Source organism: Saccopteryx leptura, chromosome 4 (assembly GCF_036850995.1).
Source record: "Saccopteryx leptura isolate mSacLep1 chromosome 4, mSacLep1_pri_phased_curated, whole genome shotgun sequence".
Lineage (NCBI taxonomy): Eukaryota > Metazoa > Chordata > Mammalia > Chiroptera > Emballonuridae > Saccopteryx > Saccopteryx leptura.
Genome location: NC_089506.1, coordinates 146,997,361 through 147,016,011, shown reverse-complemented (window position 1 = coordinate 147,016,011; position 18,651 = coordinate 146,997,361). Strand labels below are relative to the sequence as shown.

The 18,651-nt window shown below is 37.8% G+C and overlaps 1 protein-coding gene across 1 annotated transcript in view; it reads right to left on the bottom strand.

Annotated features, from left to right (window-relative positions):
• ADGRV1 (adhesion G protein-coupled receptor V1) overlaps window positions 1-18,651 on the bottom strand; it is a 697,985-nt gene that overhangs the window by 352,904 nt on the left and 326,430 nt on the right. The window contains exon 83 of the mRNA XM_066381830.1: window positions 16,295-16,395. Coding sequence (XP_066237927.1) covers window positions 16,295-16,395 — 101 coding nt within the window. The remainder of the gene's footprint in view (window positions 1-16,294; window positions 16,396-18,651) is intronic.

The window sequence follows — 18,651 nt, the reverse complement described above, 5'->3', positions numbered from 1 at the left end:
TGTCTCAAAAAAATAATAATAAAATAATAATTTAAACAAAATAGCATTCCTATGGTGTTCTACACCACTAAATTTGGTCTTTTAATTCCATGTTAACCAAAGTGGTAAACAATCTTTTCTTCAAGTCACTTCCTCTCTCATGGCCATCACTGACGTAGACATCAGCTGAAAGAAGGCCTCCAAGGACTAGGTAGTGCGTATTATACACAACTTGGCAGCCACTTGTAAACTCTAAAAAGAGTAAATCAAACATCAGTGACTGACTGTGAAACTGAATTGCTTCCTCTCTGTAATTTTCTCACAAAACTGTTTGAATGCAGCTTCCCTTCCCCCAATAGCAGCCACTTTTGACGGAAGTCTATTTTCTCAGACTTGCTTCTATTTAGGGGAAATTGCTTATGTTGTTGTTCTCAAGCCTATTAATAACTTAGAAAAAGAGTTACACATGCTGAATTTTAAACACCACCACAAGTATTTTCCTGTGGCATTTTCACTGTATTTCTCTATGCTCTGAATTCTATCTTTACCTCAAAAATATAATTTCAATAGTTCACAAAGTAAAATCGTGGAAAATATATACAGGATATATTTCCTATAGTTAAACAGTTTATAGTTCCAGATATTACAATTCCAATTTAGGTTTTTATTCTGAATTTTGTCACTAGGGCTTACATAATGAACATATAAAATATAGCGTTAATATTTTTATGTTTAAATATTGCAAAATATACAGCTGTACTGATTTATGCCTTAATGGGTCTTTAGCATATGATTGCAGATTTTATCTGAAGGAACATTGAAAAATATACTCTAAACCCAATTAGCCTTTTTTCCTATTTCTTCATTTGAATTCATAATAAATAGTTCATTAGAAGGCTGTTTTAAGGAACTAGTCTTTAAAATATAAAATAGCTTTTTATCTTAATGCATAATGAATGCCTCAGTTTCAAAGATTACCTCTGCATCAATAAAAAACAAAACAGAAAAGCTGAAGCCTTAGTGACACCTTACAGAGTAGAGACCTGGTTTTTATGAGCAGTAGTATACAGAACTGGGTACGCTGGCCTCTTTAGATTAGACCACTTAAAACATTTCTAAGAAAAACACTCATGAGACATAAGAATGTATCTATGGCACTCAAATTCTTATCCTAGAAAAACCTGTAAAAAGTTCTAGTTTCCTCTTACTTCCCCAAATGTCAGTCTGCACAATGTGGTGACTATTCTCCATCTCTTCCAAGTCTGCGGCAGAAATCATTTTTACCATCAACCTTTAACCCTTTGAGTAGGACGAACGTTCATGTAATCCTCGTGCCTCCTGACCATCCAGAGTACGACTGATTGTACATGTGTAAGACAACATTTAAAAAAAGGCAAATGTATGTTCTTCTTGTTTCCATAAGTTGGTTATCAAACAAACATGATTTTAAGTTAATAAAACGGGAACTGGAACTAGTTTTATTTTTTTGAAAAAACAAAGCAGAACAAAAAAATTACCAGGGGTCAGAGAGCATGAAAAAAACTCACTACTCAAAGGGTTAACCAATTAAAGTGTCCCTGATGTCTTGGAAAGAAAAAATAAGCAGAATATAATCCAATGCAGAGCAATGCTTTTTCATCACTAATCCTGCCAGACACAGCCCATTCCTCTGCCTTTACTAATGTCTGTGCTTTAATTATACGTAGATTCCACCTGGTAAAGACTTCTCATCTTTCAAGACAGCTTAATCATTCTCATCGCTATAAAGATTTTCCTGACCCCACCCCTCACCCTGGATATAATAACTCACTTGTTTTGTTCCCACTGTGTGCTGTACAGACTGTTATCATATGACTATAACACTATTGTATTCATTCATGTCCACGTTAATCCCATTACTAGTCAACTACAATTGCTTGAGGGTCCAAACGGTGTCCTATTTTTCTTTCTGTCTGCAGTTCCTGACATATTACATATGACACTAAATACTTGCAGAACGGAAACAAGCAACGTCTACTGTACATACAAGGAGATAAATTTAAATTAGGCTCCCAGAAGAATTTCAGAAAAGGTCCTCTTTCTTTTTTGTTACCTAGGGAATAAGCACAGTTTTCTGTTGCTCTGATTAATACTGAAAACAGGAGGTGGAAGACAGGCCTGCTTGTCCTCACCTGACTTTCTACATTCACACAAGAGTCTTCAATAATTAACCCTGACAAATATTTTCAAAAGAGCAATTCCGAATCCATAAAGTTGAAGGTTGCTCAAGTGTGGATTGTTTGTATAAGGCCCTTTTCACGGGGTCTCACGAAGACCTAGTGAGTTAAGAGTAATGATGACCAAGACCCGAGTTAAAACATTGGTAGTTCAGCTACTCTGACTTCCTTGGGTAACTCTCTTAGATTCTTCTGGCCTTTGTACCTCTGCAGAATTAAGAAATTATGTAAGCACTCCCTACACATTTCTATTTCTATCATTTTAATTGCTTATATCAGCCATCAAAAACAAATATTTATCGAACACTTCTCTAGGCAGATTCAAAGAAGCAAACACAATGAACAAAACACTTTCACTTTTTAGTTTCAAGATTTCCAATGTACAAAAAATACATTCTTTAAATGCAGATACTTTAATTTTCAAAAATTTGGGGTGAAAATTGGGTTTTGTGATTGCTGTATCTTGTTTACTCACTCGCTTTAAAGTAGCAGGCACTGTAATGAATGCTTTCAGGTACTCATAGATGAAAACAAATGGTGTCAGATATAACAAACTCAGAAACTAACAGCGCTTTAATCATAATACACATGACCAAACATGGAAGGATTATTCTTTACGTGTAGACAAATACCCTAATGCCAACATATTATGAATATTACAACCTTGTTATTTATATCTTTATTTCAGTGGCCGTATTAATTACTTGGGCACCATAGACACTTACTAGTTAACTATGTCTTAGAATTAGCTATTAATATTACTTATTGTCTATCTTGAGTGTCTATTATTCAATCTTAACACAAAAAATGTTATTTCTATGGAATATAAAAAGATTTTAATTAAGAAATCTTTTTTCTGTATTCTACAGTAATTTTTCTCTCATCTCTAACCTTGCTTCTCAATAAAAAGTTAACAAAGGGGCTTTAAGAGCCAAATTTCTATCCGCACACTACAGTGTGTCCGTAAAGTCATGGTGCACTTTTGACCGGTCACAGGAAAGCAACAAAAGACGATAGAAATGTGAAATCTGCACTAAATAAAAGGAAAACTCTCCCAGTTTCATACCTATTCAGTGCAGTTCAATGTGGGCTCATGCACAGATTTTTTAGGACTCCTTAGGTAGCTATCCCGTATAGCCTCTACAGACTTGTCACTGACTGATGGCCTACCAGAACAGGGTTTCTCCACCAAACTGCCGGTTTCCTTCAACTGCTTATCCCACCAAGTAATGTTATTCCTATGTGGTGGCGCTTCGTTATAAACGCACCGATATTCATGTCGCACTTTGGTCACAGATTCCAATTTAGCGAGCCACAGAACACACTGAACTTTCCTCTGTACTGTCCACATCTCGACTGGCATGGCCGTGGGCTACTCCACTGTATACACGGTATTACGTCATCATCTGCGCATGCGCACATGCTGCCACATCATCCTACAGAAAGGAGGCTTTTATTTGGTGCAGATTTCACATTTCTATCATCTTTTGTTGCTTTCCTGTGACCAGTCAAAAGTGCGCCATGACTTTACGGACACACTGTATGTCTAAGTTTCAGAAACCTTCACATTCGCTATCCAATTCACTTGTCAAAGCATCAACCCGAACTCAGGAAGTGTTGCCTCTCGCCTCTATGTCCACCTCCCCTGCCCCGCCCACCACCGTCCTGCGCCCTTGTTGTCTGAGGAAGGAGAGCCATGGAACAGAGGCTCTGGAGCAGCAGAGGTTGTCTTGGAAGTTTCCAGTCAGAAGTCAGAATATGTTTTAACACAAAGAAAAATTACAAAATACAGTTAAGGGCCCATAATAAAGCAGATGGAGAGTAAAGCAGGATTTGGGGGATGGCCTGAAATCTTAACTTTTTTTTATAACTATTTTCCTGGAAAAAAATTCTGACTTGAACATGTTTAAATTATAAACCAAGATTTATAATGCTATTTGTTTATAAGTTGTAGAACACTACAATACTTCACTTCTTTAAGAAAATGAATATCTTTCTAAAGTTTGATTTTTTGCTAAGAAATTGAAAATATAGGAAGAGCTTATTTTTAATAAGAAAAAGATGATAGTAAATTGCTGAAGAATGTTTGTTAGGAGCAAGCCTATAATTTCCTTTCACCTCATTGTTTTTCTTATTATTTTAACCAGTTTTTACTAAACATCTAGTCTAATCCATTCCAAAAAGCTTTGTGTGCTAGACCACACCAACGAATAAAACAAGTGATTCCTGATCTAAAGGAGTTTACATTCTAGGAGGTAGGCAGGGGTTAAGGAAAGGGACAGAATATAAAAAATGAAGAAGAGATTTCAGATATCAGTATACGACATGATATAACAGTGATGTGATACTGTAGAGTAGGCGGGCTACCACAGCAGGATTTTCTAAGGTGACAACATGTGAGCACAGAGTGAATGAAGGATTGATGAATGAATATATAAATGAGCAGAACACGGTGCAGAGCTGTCCAGGCAGAGGGATTAACTGGCGCCCAGGACCAGGTGGCAGGTTTAAAGAACTGATCGATGTCCACTGTGGTAGGTGCTGGGCGAGCAGGTGGAGATGGTAGGAGGAGAGATGAGAGCCAGCAGAGGGGAGGACCCTCAGGGCACTGCTGGATGGAAGGCAGGTCCTCTTCTATCTGCAACAGCAAGTCACTGAAGGGTTTTAGGTGGGAGAGTGCCTTGAGTTGATTTAGTCTGTAAAAGGTCTGCTCTGCTTGCTGAAAAGAGAACCGATTACAAAGGAAGGGGCCAGAGTAAAACCATGGGGACTAGTTTGGAGGTTACTATAGAAGACAGATGGCTTAGACAACAGTCAAGACTAGCAGAAGGGGACAGAATGGGGATACAGTTTAGAAGCAGGGAGATATAATGCATTCCCAAATATGGTTAACTCTGCATATTTTAAAAGAAAATCCATACTAAAAGGTTTGAAGACATGCAAACGTGAGGATATAAACTCAGAGGTTGACTTTCATTTAACACTGATTCCTGTATTCCATAAGGGCGAAGGTAAAGACTAGGTTGGGACAGGGCTTAGAGGTGAGGTCTGAGGTTGCCAAGTCTCATCAGATCCTTGTACATGCCATCTTCTGCAGATAAAACTTGGCTATGAAATGTACTTGGTTGTTGATATGTGACATGTAAATGTTTCAATTTGGCAATAACATTCACCTTTATAATCAAAATATAAAGCCTGAAACCAAGTTCCTCCCCATCCCTGGCAGAACACAGAGTTTATGTTCCTGAGAGACAGGACTCAAATGGGCCTGTGCCAGAAAGGTGGCTCTGGACGCGCACAGCCAACAAGTCTCTGAGAAAGGCAGCTGCACTTCCACAGCCGCTGTCACTGTGGCCCTCATATACATTCGGCCCAGGGTCTGATATTTACAGAATGGTCTCTTCGCTCAGGAATTTAAGATAAGATTAGCAGATAGGCACACTCGGCTGGTACAGCAATTATCTAAAACTCCAAGATATGACTTCTTGGCACTTACAGATGTACATGGAAACATAAAATCCTCTTTTGTAAGGATCACTGTTGGGCAGATAAAATATATTATGCTCACTTTGTTAAAGATGGCGCTGCCCACGTGGAGGCCGTTGCCCAGGTGATATTAATGTGTGTTGGGGGCGGGCTGTGGGCAGGCAGGATCCTTGTAGCCTGGGGCTTGGTTTTAGGACTAAGCCTTTCCCACCCTTTTGGATGTGGGGTGGTGCAATCCCATCATGCCTCAGATAAGTGACTTTGTGTTAGAGACTTACCTATTTTGTATATTGGATTAAAGGTTTTGATTTCTACACTATAAAATGGGGGCAGAACGGGAGCTTGCTCTCTTGGTTCCTGAGATTATCATTAGAACAGAGAGCAGAGAGGAGAGCAGAGAGAGGCCACATGGAGGAGGCCAGGAGAAGCAGCCAAGATGATGGAGTGCTGAGTGAGAAGCCAGTTTGTTTAGAGTTTGTGCAGGGAGAAGGAAGGAGATGGGGAACAAAGGTGAATAAGGCTGGTGAGCTAGAAACCTTTGATTCTAGGAAACTCGGATAAGTCAGTAGCTTTGTGAGCACTGAATGAGTGGGTTTTGGAGCCCAGTGTGTGTTTTTACTTGCCCACCGGGTGCAAGCTAGGATTAAAGCTAATGGCCCACCAGTTCTTGGCTCCATTGTTTCATTACCGACTGTCCGAATCTAATGCAAACCTGTATGTGAATGGCCACGATGGTGGCTCCTGGCTTTACAGTCACTCATCGAAAAGATTCACAAAAGGAAACAAGTTATCAGAGAGCTAAAAAAGAGATTGAAAAGTGTCCTGCTACCATGATCAGCACAGTAGTAAATGTCAACTACACCCATATAAAGCTAGAAAAAATAACTACATAACATTATTGTGATGGCACACAACAGTATGTGCGTGGGAGGGTGTGTGTACACTAAAGGCCACTGAATTGTACAATTTAAATGGGTTGAATGTAGCTTGTATGAATTATATCACAATGAAGTTGTTTAAAAACTTCTGCAAGAGCCCATGCTGTACTGCTGGACGGGAGCGGAGGGAAACCTCACCACAGGGGTGTGAGCTGTCCTCACAGAGGGGAGGACAGGCAGACAAAGGCTTGGAGTCGACAGGCTACTTGATGTGGTCAAGTAATGTAACCTTTTGAGGTTTCTGATTTCTCACGTGCAATACAGGGGCAGTAATAATAATACTGATTATCTCACAGACTGCTGTCAGGTCAGGTGCATATTATACGGGTGTTTCATTAATTAATGCCTCTGTGAATATACACCTATTTCAAATTTCAAATATACACACATGTACAAATTCACACCACATATGTGTACATATACACACATAGTTGGGGTTTTTTTAATAGGTGTATACAGGGTGGGGCAAAAGTAGGTTTATAGTTATTCCTATAAAAAATAATACAATAATTAAAAATACTAATACAAGAATAAATTCTATGTTTTGCATACTCATAATTGTAAATCTTCTTTTGCCTCACTCTATATGTGTATATAAATAAAAGTATCTATATATATAAATAGGTGTAAATTTACAAATACTGTATGTATATTCCCAGTTGTTAAAGTTCTAATGATTCGACAAAAGCAATAAAGACACAAGCTTAGAAAATACTCAAAATTGGGAGAAAATCCCATTTGAAAATATAAACAAAGCAACATTACTGTGGTATCTACAGATAACGTGGACAAACAGAAGAGCCTTTCTGGGACAGTAGAGTGAGAGAGGAATGGTAACAGGCAGGAGAGCGCGGACTACGTGAAAAGGGTGGGGCTGAGAGATGTCATCTCAGTTCCTTCCAGAAGGCAGGAGGAGGCGTCTGACTCAGCAGAACCTAAGGGGCTGCAGGAATCATCCTTGCCCTCCTCCTCTGCCCCCACCCCTCCCTGTGTTTTGAGATTTTTGAACACGATCTGATCTATTATCCTCTCAATTAAACATGATGTATTATCCTCTCAACAACATTGCAAGGCAGGCATTCTTCTTAGTTTCCCAATGACTTTTCCCATGCAGCTCTTCCGGGATATTACCCCATTTGTCCTTCTAGTTCCAAACCTGGGACTTTCCCTACAGTCCATATTTGTTAAGTGAAACTCTTAGAGCTATCATTAAATATTCAGGAAAAGTTTTTTCACATGCTGATTGTCCCTTGTTAGCATCATCAAAAGAAGTCTTTGAAAAGTCAAGGATAGTTTATGTTTTTGAGGCCAGCCATAATAAAAGATTCCAAACCAGTATTTTCTGGTAAAGTCTGGATTTGCCTCACAAATTTTCCTGGTAACAAAGCCGTGTTACAAACACGATAATGTCACTGTAGCCTCATTCAGAATATTACTCACTCTTTCTGTTGCTCTGCTACTTCAGCACTTGGGAAAGTTTGAATTTCCCAGTAGTATGATCATGGTACTATTTTCGTATCTTCAGTGTCCACTTATTTTCAATTTAGCAAGAACAGACTATGTTGAGCTGAAGATTGAAAGCTTGTCTAAAAAAAAAGGAGCTGGATTTTATCTTAAAAGATTTTAAGAATAAATATATAATATATAAAAATGTATACTTAAGAAAGCAAAAACAAAATCTATTGTTTCTTTTTAAATTCAATATTTTGATCAATATTCAGTTTCACTCCATCTTGAATACCATTATTGCCTTAATTCCTCAAAGCAAATACTTGTGACTCTCATAACAATATTTTTGGTTGTAGAGGGATTATACAATCACTTGATAATCATTAGTCAAAAATTTACCTCACAATTGATTGCAAGTTTACATGAAATTTAATAATAGCAACACCAAAGAAAAAAATCACACCAAAAATGTATGGTCATCAAAGAAATACGTATTTAAGAAATGGGCAGAGACTTCATATTCTTCTACATATAACATGATTAGGTTAGGCACATTAGCAGGATGCCACTTGCCTTAGGCATAAAAAATTTCAAAGTAATCAAAAAATACAAATCAAAATGTGGACCTAAAACTCTTTTAGCAAACTTCTACAGCAAGCTCTCTTTCCTGAGAAGAAAAATATGGGGAGGGGGGGGAGACTAGGAGTGTAGCTCAAGGTCCTGCAAGCTTTTAATGATCAGAGGCCCCAGAGCTGTCCTTCTTCCTTGTCCCCTCTTCCACTGCCAAAGTTTTCTCAGGTGTGGTCTGAAACAGCCTCTGCCATTTCCTCCTGAATGTTTTATGTTTCATTTTTATCCTTTCTCTCCAAAGTTTCCAGAGACTTTGTTCTTGCCAAATGAGAAGACTAACAATCTCTCACTGATGTTAAATCCTTCCATTTGAAAAGTGATTTTTAAATTGATTTTAGAGAGAGGAAGGAAGAAAGAAGGAGTGCAGGGGAGAGTGGCAGACAGAGATAGAGAGAGAGAGGGAGAAACATTGATTTGTTGTTCAACTTATTTATGCATCCATTGGCTGATTCTTCTATGTGCCCTGAGCGGAGATCAAACCCACAACCCTGGCATATTGGGAGAATATTCTATTCAACTGAGCTACCTGGCCTGGGCAATAATCTTTTTTATTCCTTGGCCTCAGAACACTATGCTTTAATTATTTGTTTCTAATGATCCTTTTCATTCCAACTGGCACGGTGTTTTAAACACATAAGTTTCAAAGCCAGAGACACTTGGGTTCAGATCCTATTCCAGCCGCAACATCTATTAAGGTTAGGGCCGATAGCTGAGTATCTCAGTCCCATTTTTTCCATCTGCAAAATGGAAATGGTGGCAGCACCTACCTCGTGTAGTTGTTATAAGGAGTAAATAAGGCCATGCACACAAATCACCTAGTTCAGTGCTATAAAGCAAGCCCCTAAGGCCATCAGTCTGAGTATTCTGTAATCATAGGTTCTCTACACAATCTATCTTAAAGGACTTGTTTCCCAGTGCCTGGTCCTTTATGTTTATGTCACTAACATCTAAATCACTAGCTTAAATGTGCGGCAGAAACTTTAAACACCCTGTTGGCCAAAACTGCACGTCTCCCCCTCCATCTATGTAAACTTCCAGCCTTTTCTATTCAAGTCAAATGAAACCCCTGATTTCAGTCACCTTGAAATCATCCAGCTCCTTTGGTGGCCAAGTAAATCTTATTGATTCCTGATTTGTGAGGTGGTATAGCATTGTGGTTAAAGGAGAGGACTAGAACCTGGGTGCTTGTGTTCAAAACCAGTCCTGTCACTTACCACTGTATGACCCAGGGCAATTGAAACTCTTTGTGCCTTGATTTCCTCATCTGTAAAATAGGAATAATATTAGTACCTGCCTAATATAACGTTTAGTAACTGTTATTTTAATGTTTATTAAATAAAATTTGCAATGTGGCCTTTTATTGCTTTAAAGAAAAAAAGTGAAACTGTAAAAGTTTTATAAAGCAAAACAGGTTTATTAGTTCTTATTTCTTCCTTTGGATTCTTACTGCCATGACTATTGTCCAAGCTAACAACCCACCATAATCAGGTGATGCTAAAAGCTGCCTTCCCTGCCTCTCTAAACTGATCTCCCTAATTGCAGCCTCTCATCTACTTTAATCCATTTTTCATTAACCCTTAATTGCCAGGTAAAGCCTTAAAAACACTCCTTTCCTACTGGACCTTCCTGGGCTGACTCCACCGGTGACACTGCACGGTGCTCAGACAACACGCAGCCTCTCCCCTGGAGCAGCGCACCTTCTCTCCACGCAGACATGTAGGCCTCACCCACGTCCCCAGGCTCCTGTGCCATCCCTGCTCTTATTCTTGTACTCCTCCCTGCCCGGAATGTGCCACATTTTAAGTTTTCAAGTCTTACATATCATATCCTTCAACCACCAGCTCAGATTCCAATAGCTCCATGGAGCCTCTGAAGCTGAGGACCCATCCACGGCTTTGTGGTACCACCTGGTATATCAGAGAAATAGAGACCATCTGGTTACAGAACACCCAGTTCTTGTCATGAGCTTTCTGTTTTAGACTCATTTACATACTTCATGGAGCTTATCTCGCTTGGCATCTCCCATTGCACAACTCCAAGTTTTGCATACGGTTGATGGGGTGAGAGTGGTTGAGTTCTTGGATGAGTGCTGATCTGCACCTGGGATAAGTAGGTTTTGCTTAACTTTTTGTTTTAATTTCTTTACTGGATGACTGAATGGGCATTTATAGTCAGGAATGTGATAATATTTTGGCCACCCTGATGAGCACCTAATTAGAGTTAAATAATTTAATAAGTTCAACTTCAGTGCATATTCATATCTGTGTACAGAATGCTCTTTAGTTGTGTTCACCAGATTAATCTTTACAAGAAGAGATAATTAAATACCTCAGATTGTTTTGTTCAAAAATAAAAGTAAAAGCCTTGTAGTATACTTAGTACCATTAAAGTGGAGCACTCCCAGTTCTTTATAATAAAGAGGGAATTTGGGGGTGCAGAGCTCATTATATGTTCTTTTTAGTGGTTTATTTTATGTCCAAAAGCAACACTGAGAAGTTCTGAAGAGTACGAAATACTATAAGAACAAAACAGAAGCCTAGTTTTTACTCTGAACTGGACATTGTTCACTTGTCCAAGGGCCTGTCCTTTCCCCAGCGCTGGAGGGAACTTTCCCCCCAGAAAGGAGACAAACGTTTGCAAGCAGTTCCAAAGGCGATGATGCCTTACATGAAAGTAAAATGGCTTAGAATGGTAACCAACACACAGTACAATGTACAGATGATATATTACAGAGTGTATACCTGAAACCTTATCATTTTATTAACCAGTGCCACCCAAATAAATTCATTGAAAAGAAAGAAAAATTTAATTAACATAATTTCTTAAATATTTCTTGTAGTAAGGAAAGTAGTTTTAGAGTATGAGTTTAGTAATAATAATAACAATACCACCAGCAGCAGTGGCAGCAACGACGACCAGAGATGTGCTCAGTCATAACACAGCTAAACTACTCCCCTTAGAAGCAGGATCCAGAAAGACGCCCAGATTTCCCTGAGTCAGTATCTGCACCTTAACAGGAGGCCTACCTCCAAGTCCAGTTAACACTTCCCTACGCCATTTACACGGCACTACCATATTACCACAAATGCTGTACTGAATAAACACCCTTTGGATTGTTCAAGTTTCCAGTTCTCCAAGCAAGATCCAATGTTGATCCTTGTACTTAAACTCTTAAGTACTTTTCTTTTAAAGGTAAAACGCAGAAATAATAAAGAATACTCAAGTTTAAAAGTGATTAATCAAAACTTCCAACTAATGACAAGTCTCCTAGTTCATGAACATTTTCCAGTTCTCACCTTACTGCTTACTGCTTCAATCCATACAAATATGCTGATGAGTTACATGTTCTCCAGTGCTACACACTACAGCTTTTTAGAGTTGGCAGTTTCAACGGGATAGTGAAAGACGCAGGAAGAAAAACCAGTAAGAGCCAATATTTGGAAGGTCACACATGGCACCTGGCTTCCGGCACATTCTGTCAATAATTCTTAAAGAGTCTCAAAAATGCTAGATATTCACAGCTAGCAGGACATACCCTGCAGGTTAAAGCTGGAGTATCTGAACAGGGTCCTACCTGGGGAACAAAATGTCACTGCAAAATGACACCCCAAATATCGCAGAATGAGAAACCTGACAAGATACCAACTGCCCAACTTTTGCTAAATTCCAGAAACCAGTTCTTTGATTTGAAGGCAACTCCCTGTCCTGTTTTGAAGCGAACGCCTTTATAGCTAAAACTCATGCATATCCAATGGCTGCCACAAATTTATATTTAAGTATTTCCAATTTTCAGTTATTCAGTGTCATCTGAATTCAGATGATGTACAGGCAGTATGGTAAATTTAAGCATTTTCACATACACTTTTTTTCCTATACAAGTTTGCTCTTTAGTTTCAGAAATTGTGCTTAAAGCCATACAAAAAACAAAGACAGAAGGGGAAAAAAGAAAAACAAATATTTCACCCTGGTTAAGTTTATTCATCAGAGTAAATACAGTTCTATCTTATCATCATGTTTTCTATGAGGAAACTTCTGTTCTTTTTTTAGATTTGGGGAACTGCTTTTCCTGACAGAACCCCCAGAACCGAGAACCCTGAACTGCAAACGTGTCCTTTGTCCCAGTTGTTTACCACTCTTATCAGGCACACATGGGTTGGCAATGTGATTCTAAGATAAAAATTCCACAGATATAATTAGATGTTCTTCCGAGAAATATCTCCCAATGCCATGAAAATTTGTTTGCTGTTTTTCACTTCAAACTTGAAATAAATGGTCTCACAATTTCTTGCCACTTAACCATTTTCTCCTAGATAAGTGAGAAATACTAACTTGGCACTGAACAAAAATACATACTTTTTAAATAAACAATTCTGAAAGTTATCGCAAACTTCTAACTGTGATAGTCAGTAAACCCACTTTTCTGTAACACACTCCTAAAAGCTTATAACAGCATAAATATAATAAAAATAATTTTATAGCCCTGAATTGAACTATAAATGATAAAAGATATATCTCAAGCCAGTGATGTACAGGCTTTCTTATAAACCTCATAGATTCACTAGTGCAACTGCGAACCAAGGGGATAGAAAGGGAAAGGTAGAACACCAAAAATGTGCAGTTACTGTGTTGCAGAAGAATGCTCTCTAGCCAGAGAAAGAACTGTGAAAACATCTCTTTTTTCTACTGAACTCCATTTTTGCTAGAGACTGAAACTAGTTGTGCAAAAAGAGAATCTTACACTGCCACCTGCTGGCAATTTATAGGAAATGATTCTTAAAGATGCTAGAATAACAAACTTCAGATTAAAGTAGAACTTTTAATTTTTAAAGCAAGAATGCCCTTTAGATTCTTATCTATATTCCTCCATTTATGGATACATATAATAAACTATGGACATCTATTGTAGATACATTTCTAGAAGTAGAGAATTACAGCCAGAGGAGCTCATTTCTGATGACCTCACTACTGACTCACTAAGGTCGACTCACTACTTTGAAAGGAAGTCAGAGACCATCACATTTCCATTCTTCCCTTTCCCACAAAAGTCATTCAACTTAGTCCTAGGTCATCAATAAAGGTTTGAAACCTGTCTGCAAAGAATTCACACTAAGATACCCTAGGTCAACTAGAGAAGTTTCATTCTTTCAGCCACTCCTCCCCAAAAAAATCACAGGTGAAACCTATATTTTTGAAGACTTCTATAGAGGAAATTTAAAATCTAAGGATGTCAACGCTGATGGAGGATCCCAAATAAGAGATCCATGGCTGAAACTGGAATACCCCATTTGTAAGACTCTGTAACTAGAGATACAGACATGATATAAAATTCGGAAAGTGTGGCCCAAGTTCCTGCAGCCAGCTTTCTTTCTTTCTCTGGAGAGCCTAAGGAGTTTTTAAAAGTCTTTGCTATAAGATTTTAAGGATGATGATGATTATCTTTAATCAAGAGGATATTTTAAAAATCAAAGTAGATAAAAAAACTGTGGAGGAAACAGTGCTTTTCCATCAACAATATAGTCATTCTCCCTGCTGAAAAGAAAACTATTAAGAGTATTTGTACTGTATTTCATGTCGCAAGTCAGAAATTATAAGACTTCTCATGCTACACTGCTTCATCTATCTTAACAATATACTTAAAAATGGTATTTAACTAACCATTTTCTCCAGAATTAATATGAAGTGCAATGTGAATCAAAAGGCAAAGTCCCAACATATAAATCCTGAGTCTGTCTTTCATATCCCTAGACATGAGCAAATCTGTCCACCGGGACACTAAAGAGCCGTCTGTAGTTTATGGTTCTATAATTAAGACTTGTACAAATTCAGCTGCCAAAAAATCACCAGAGTGGGTGGTGAATATGGCCAAGTAAACTCTAATTATGGAAGTCAGGTTTTCTAAGATCTTACAGACAAGAAGCAAAGGTAAGATCAGATGGCCAAGATAGTTACCATGGCAATATAAACAGTCTTGCCAAATTCAATGTAAGACCCCTTTGGTAAAACTATTACCTCCCATAGTTCATAAGTACTTTAAAAAAGCAGTCTGGGCTCCTCTGCTTGGAATCAACACTTAATTTTTACCAAAAAATAGAGTTATGAAAATTACACAAGTCATTTTCACTCCTAGGACAAAAAAAGAGAAAGAGAGGGAGAGAGAAAAGAATTCCAATGTTCCAGATAATTTTCCATTTTATATCTCCACTCCTCCACTGGTATTATTTTTTAAAGTTCTGTTGGAGTTCAATAAAATGCAGTTAGAATTCTAAAAGATAGTGTACAAATCATAAGTGTACAGCACAATAAATTTATCTAAATTGAACACTTGCATATAATCAGCACCCAATCAAGCACCAGCATTTTCTACACTCTAGAAGTGCCCCCACCCACACAGAAAGAAGGAAATTTTACTTCATAAAAAAGACTGCACAGTTTTCTCAATAACATAATATGGTGTACTCTTACTGTCTGGATCTGTAATTACAGCCTTGCAGTAGAAGTAACTACGCCCTTCCCTCACTTCTTTCTTTTACAAACCTCTATGCCCATCTTTCCCCTTATCAACAAACTGAACCAGCTCAAATAACACCTGCTCCTCTATGAAGACTTCCTTGATCTTCCTAGAGAAATGACTAAGTCCACATCTATATTCACAGAGTAATTTGCAAATGGTGTATATTTATGCTTATCACACTGACTTACAGTTATTTATATGTACGTCTACTTTCTAGACCAGGGGTCGGGAACCTATGGCTCGCAAGCCAGATGTGGTTCTTTTGATGGCTGCATCTGGCTCACAGACAAATCTTTAAGAAAAAAAATAACGTTAAAAATATAAAACATTCTCATGTATTACAATCCATTCATTTCCTACCGCTCATGTTCATGGCTGCGGTTGGCTGGAGCCAATCACAGCTGTCCTCCGGGACAACAACCAATTTTTATTGGATAATGCGTAAGGTACACGGGTCGTTGTATGGCTCTCACGGAATTACATTTTAAGATATGTGGCATTCATGGCTCTCTCAGCCAAAAAGTTTCCTGACCCCTCTTCTAGACTGTAAGTACCTCATGGACAGAAAAGTAATTTAATCTTTTATCTGCTTTCTGTGCTTTAAACTGCATGCTAATGAATGGCTTGATGTTTTTCATGCTATTTTTTCTGCCACAGATCCCTAAACAATTTTTCAAAAAATAAAATATACTGTCCAGATATTTTAAAATATACATCTTAATGCCCTCCATAAAAGTAATTTGTAACAGTATATTTTATTCAAACAGATTAAGTATGCTAATTTTAATATGTATATGTAGCACATAGAATTTGATGATTCAATACTTTGTGATAAGCAGCAGGTATTTTTTTATAAGCAATGATATTAAGGCACTTTCCTACAGAAAGTTCACAAATCCACATTTTAGGCCCAATACTATCATTTCTGTTTACCACTCTCCTCCCTCCATCCTCCTCCAATACAAAACTAAACACAATGATTTTGAGTAACTTGAAAGTACTCTTTACTTCAACATTCAGTTCAAGGGTCAGAGAACAGAAACGTGCACATTTCATGGAAGCCGGCAGTTCCGGAGCCCGCCTACCTGGGTGCCTAAGCTGCCTGCCATCATGTGAGTCAGAAGCTTTGCTGCAAACATGGAATATCTGGCGCAGAAGACATGGGAAAGAACAGCCAGGCAGAGACCTGTAGGAACAAAAAGGTCCATGTGTGGGTTTATAATCCACGAACAAACCGCACAGGAAAAAGCTTTGGGAGGGATGAGCACCAAAGGCCTGCAGCCTGCCTCTGCCGCGCAGTCTCTGGGGACGATTATGTTGCAATTTTAATTTACTCCATTTTGCATGACATATAAAATCTTCATACATCAATTAAACCCAAAGGTTAACTTTAACTTTCAAATATCTATGTGTTCTTTTCCCAATTTAAAAAAAAATCACAAATTAAGCAGAATAATAATTTCATTAAGCATTTGGTGTTGTTTCCATTAGACAAGTTTTACTGTTTAAGAAAAGAATCATATTCCAATCCAACTGTCTAATACCAAGTGGGTTGGTTAAATAGATTTTAATTAGAGAGGTGAGTAGGATTTTCCAGGCCTAAAACTGTGAATAGTACTACCAAAACTCAGGTTTGGTAATTAGCCCTTTTATCTACTAAGAATAGTTATGTAATCACAACAGTGGTGCTTATGAATTTTAAAAGCAACTTTATGCTACTGGGTGCTAAAAACCAGAAACAAAATGTGTTCCTTTCCCCTAAGATGACTTTTAACTTAAACATCTCCATTTCTAAGTGGGGTGGAGAAATTTTATTTTATTTTCTTAAGTCTACTAGATTTAACTATTACACTATTTCATGGGGACAATGAGAACCTAGGCATTAATCCACAAATCTTTTGTCTTGCAAGTTATATAAATTTCTTTTAATGCCAGGTCTTCAAATGCAGAATGTATACATATTTTTAAAATATTTCCTGTCTTTTCAAATTTAAATGTGCAGCATATAGTAACGCTTCCACTTAAGTTTTCACTCCACTGTCATCCTCTGTACGGTGTTTTGTCTAGGAATTATTCAAACATAAGTGACATATGTATGCTGCTTTGCCATGTACTTTGCATGCCATGCGGTCTGGTTTTCTGCACAGAAGTGCCTCTCATAACTCCTTTTGGGAAAAACTTTCAATATGTTTAGATCTTAATAGGGTGGGTGGGTAGATCAACTTCCATGTAAAAAGTGAGGCTCTGCATTAGTCGACGCTTTTGGCCTAGAAAGTTGGCCAAGACATCTGGAGTGATCCATGTTTCGGAAGGCTGCCATGGGGTGTTCTGAGACAGGTGTGCAAGTCCTGGGGTTTCCTCCAAAAGCCTCCCACTCAGAGACGCAGTGTATTCAGAAACTGCAGAGTCATGCCTGATTTCGCACCTTTACCTACGTGGTCTACAAACTCTTGAGGCTGATGCTATCAATTTATTCATGTACACTGAATCTCCTCGGATGACAAAAGCTAGTGTAAACTCAAGTTTTCAGTTGAGTGTGCACATGTGTGGAAAAGAGACTTAAAAGGTCTTTCAAGTTTTTATTTCATTATAAGCCACGTGATCGCAAATATATGCTTTACTTTAAGTTTACTGTGGTAGATGGTAACAATGTCAAATAAAGGGATTTAGTGCTGGGCAAAGGAGAAATGCACACCAGTCAACTTTTTTATTCATGGCCTTTACCCTTCACTTGGTAATATTCCAATATATGCCCATTTTCTATAAATTTAGTACAGTTAAACTGGACCAGCTTGGGAATCTTTAATTAAGTATATTAAGCTTCAATTAGCATGCTAGCATGACACCTGGTGGCAGACCAGGATTCAAAGCCAAAGGCAGGAAAATGGGCTAGATTCTACAGCCTGCACCTGTACTGTACGGCGGTTACTCTCAAGTAGGCCGTGCCCTACCCTCCACTGGCCGGAGGAAATATATTTAATACCATAGCTGTAAAGAAATAAATACTTAAGTTACCAAGTTTCTAAGGCATTATATGCTAAGTATTTATCTTTTATTTTATCTGATGCTGCATAATAGTTGTAATTTAAATTTATATCCGTTCTTAAATTGTTAACAATTTTTGGTTTAAATTCCCTTAATATAAATACATAAATAACAGGGCACAAAATGATATAAAAATAAGTAAATTTTTTAAAATATGAAGTATATAAAATAAACTAAAATATTCAGTTATTACCATAAAGATGTATTCAAAGAGTTTTTTAAAAATTGATTCCTTGGCTAACTAAATAATTTACCTTTCCTTTTTTCCTAACACTATGTAGGTTACAGACTCAGTTGGAAAAGAAAAATTAATTAGTTTACTAACACAGATAACTTTCTGTATAATTTGAAAGTGAAAGGGAAGATAAAATACCCTTAACAAAATGGTAATACTGAT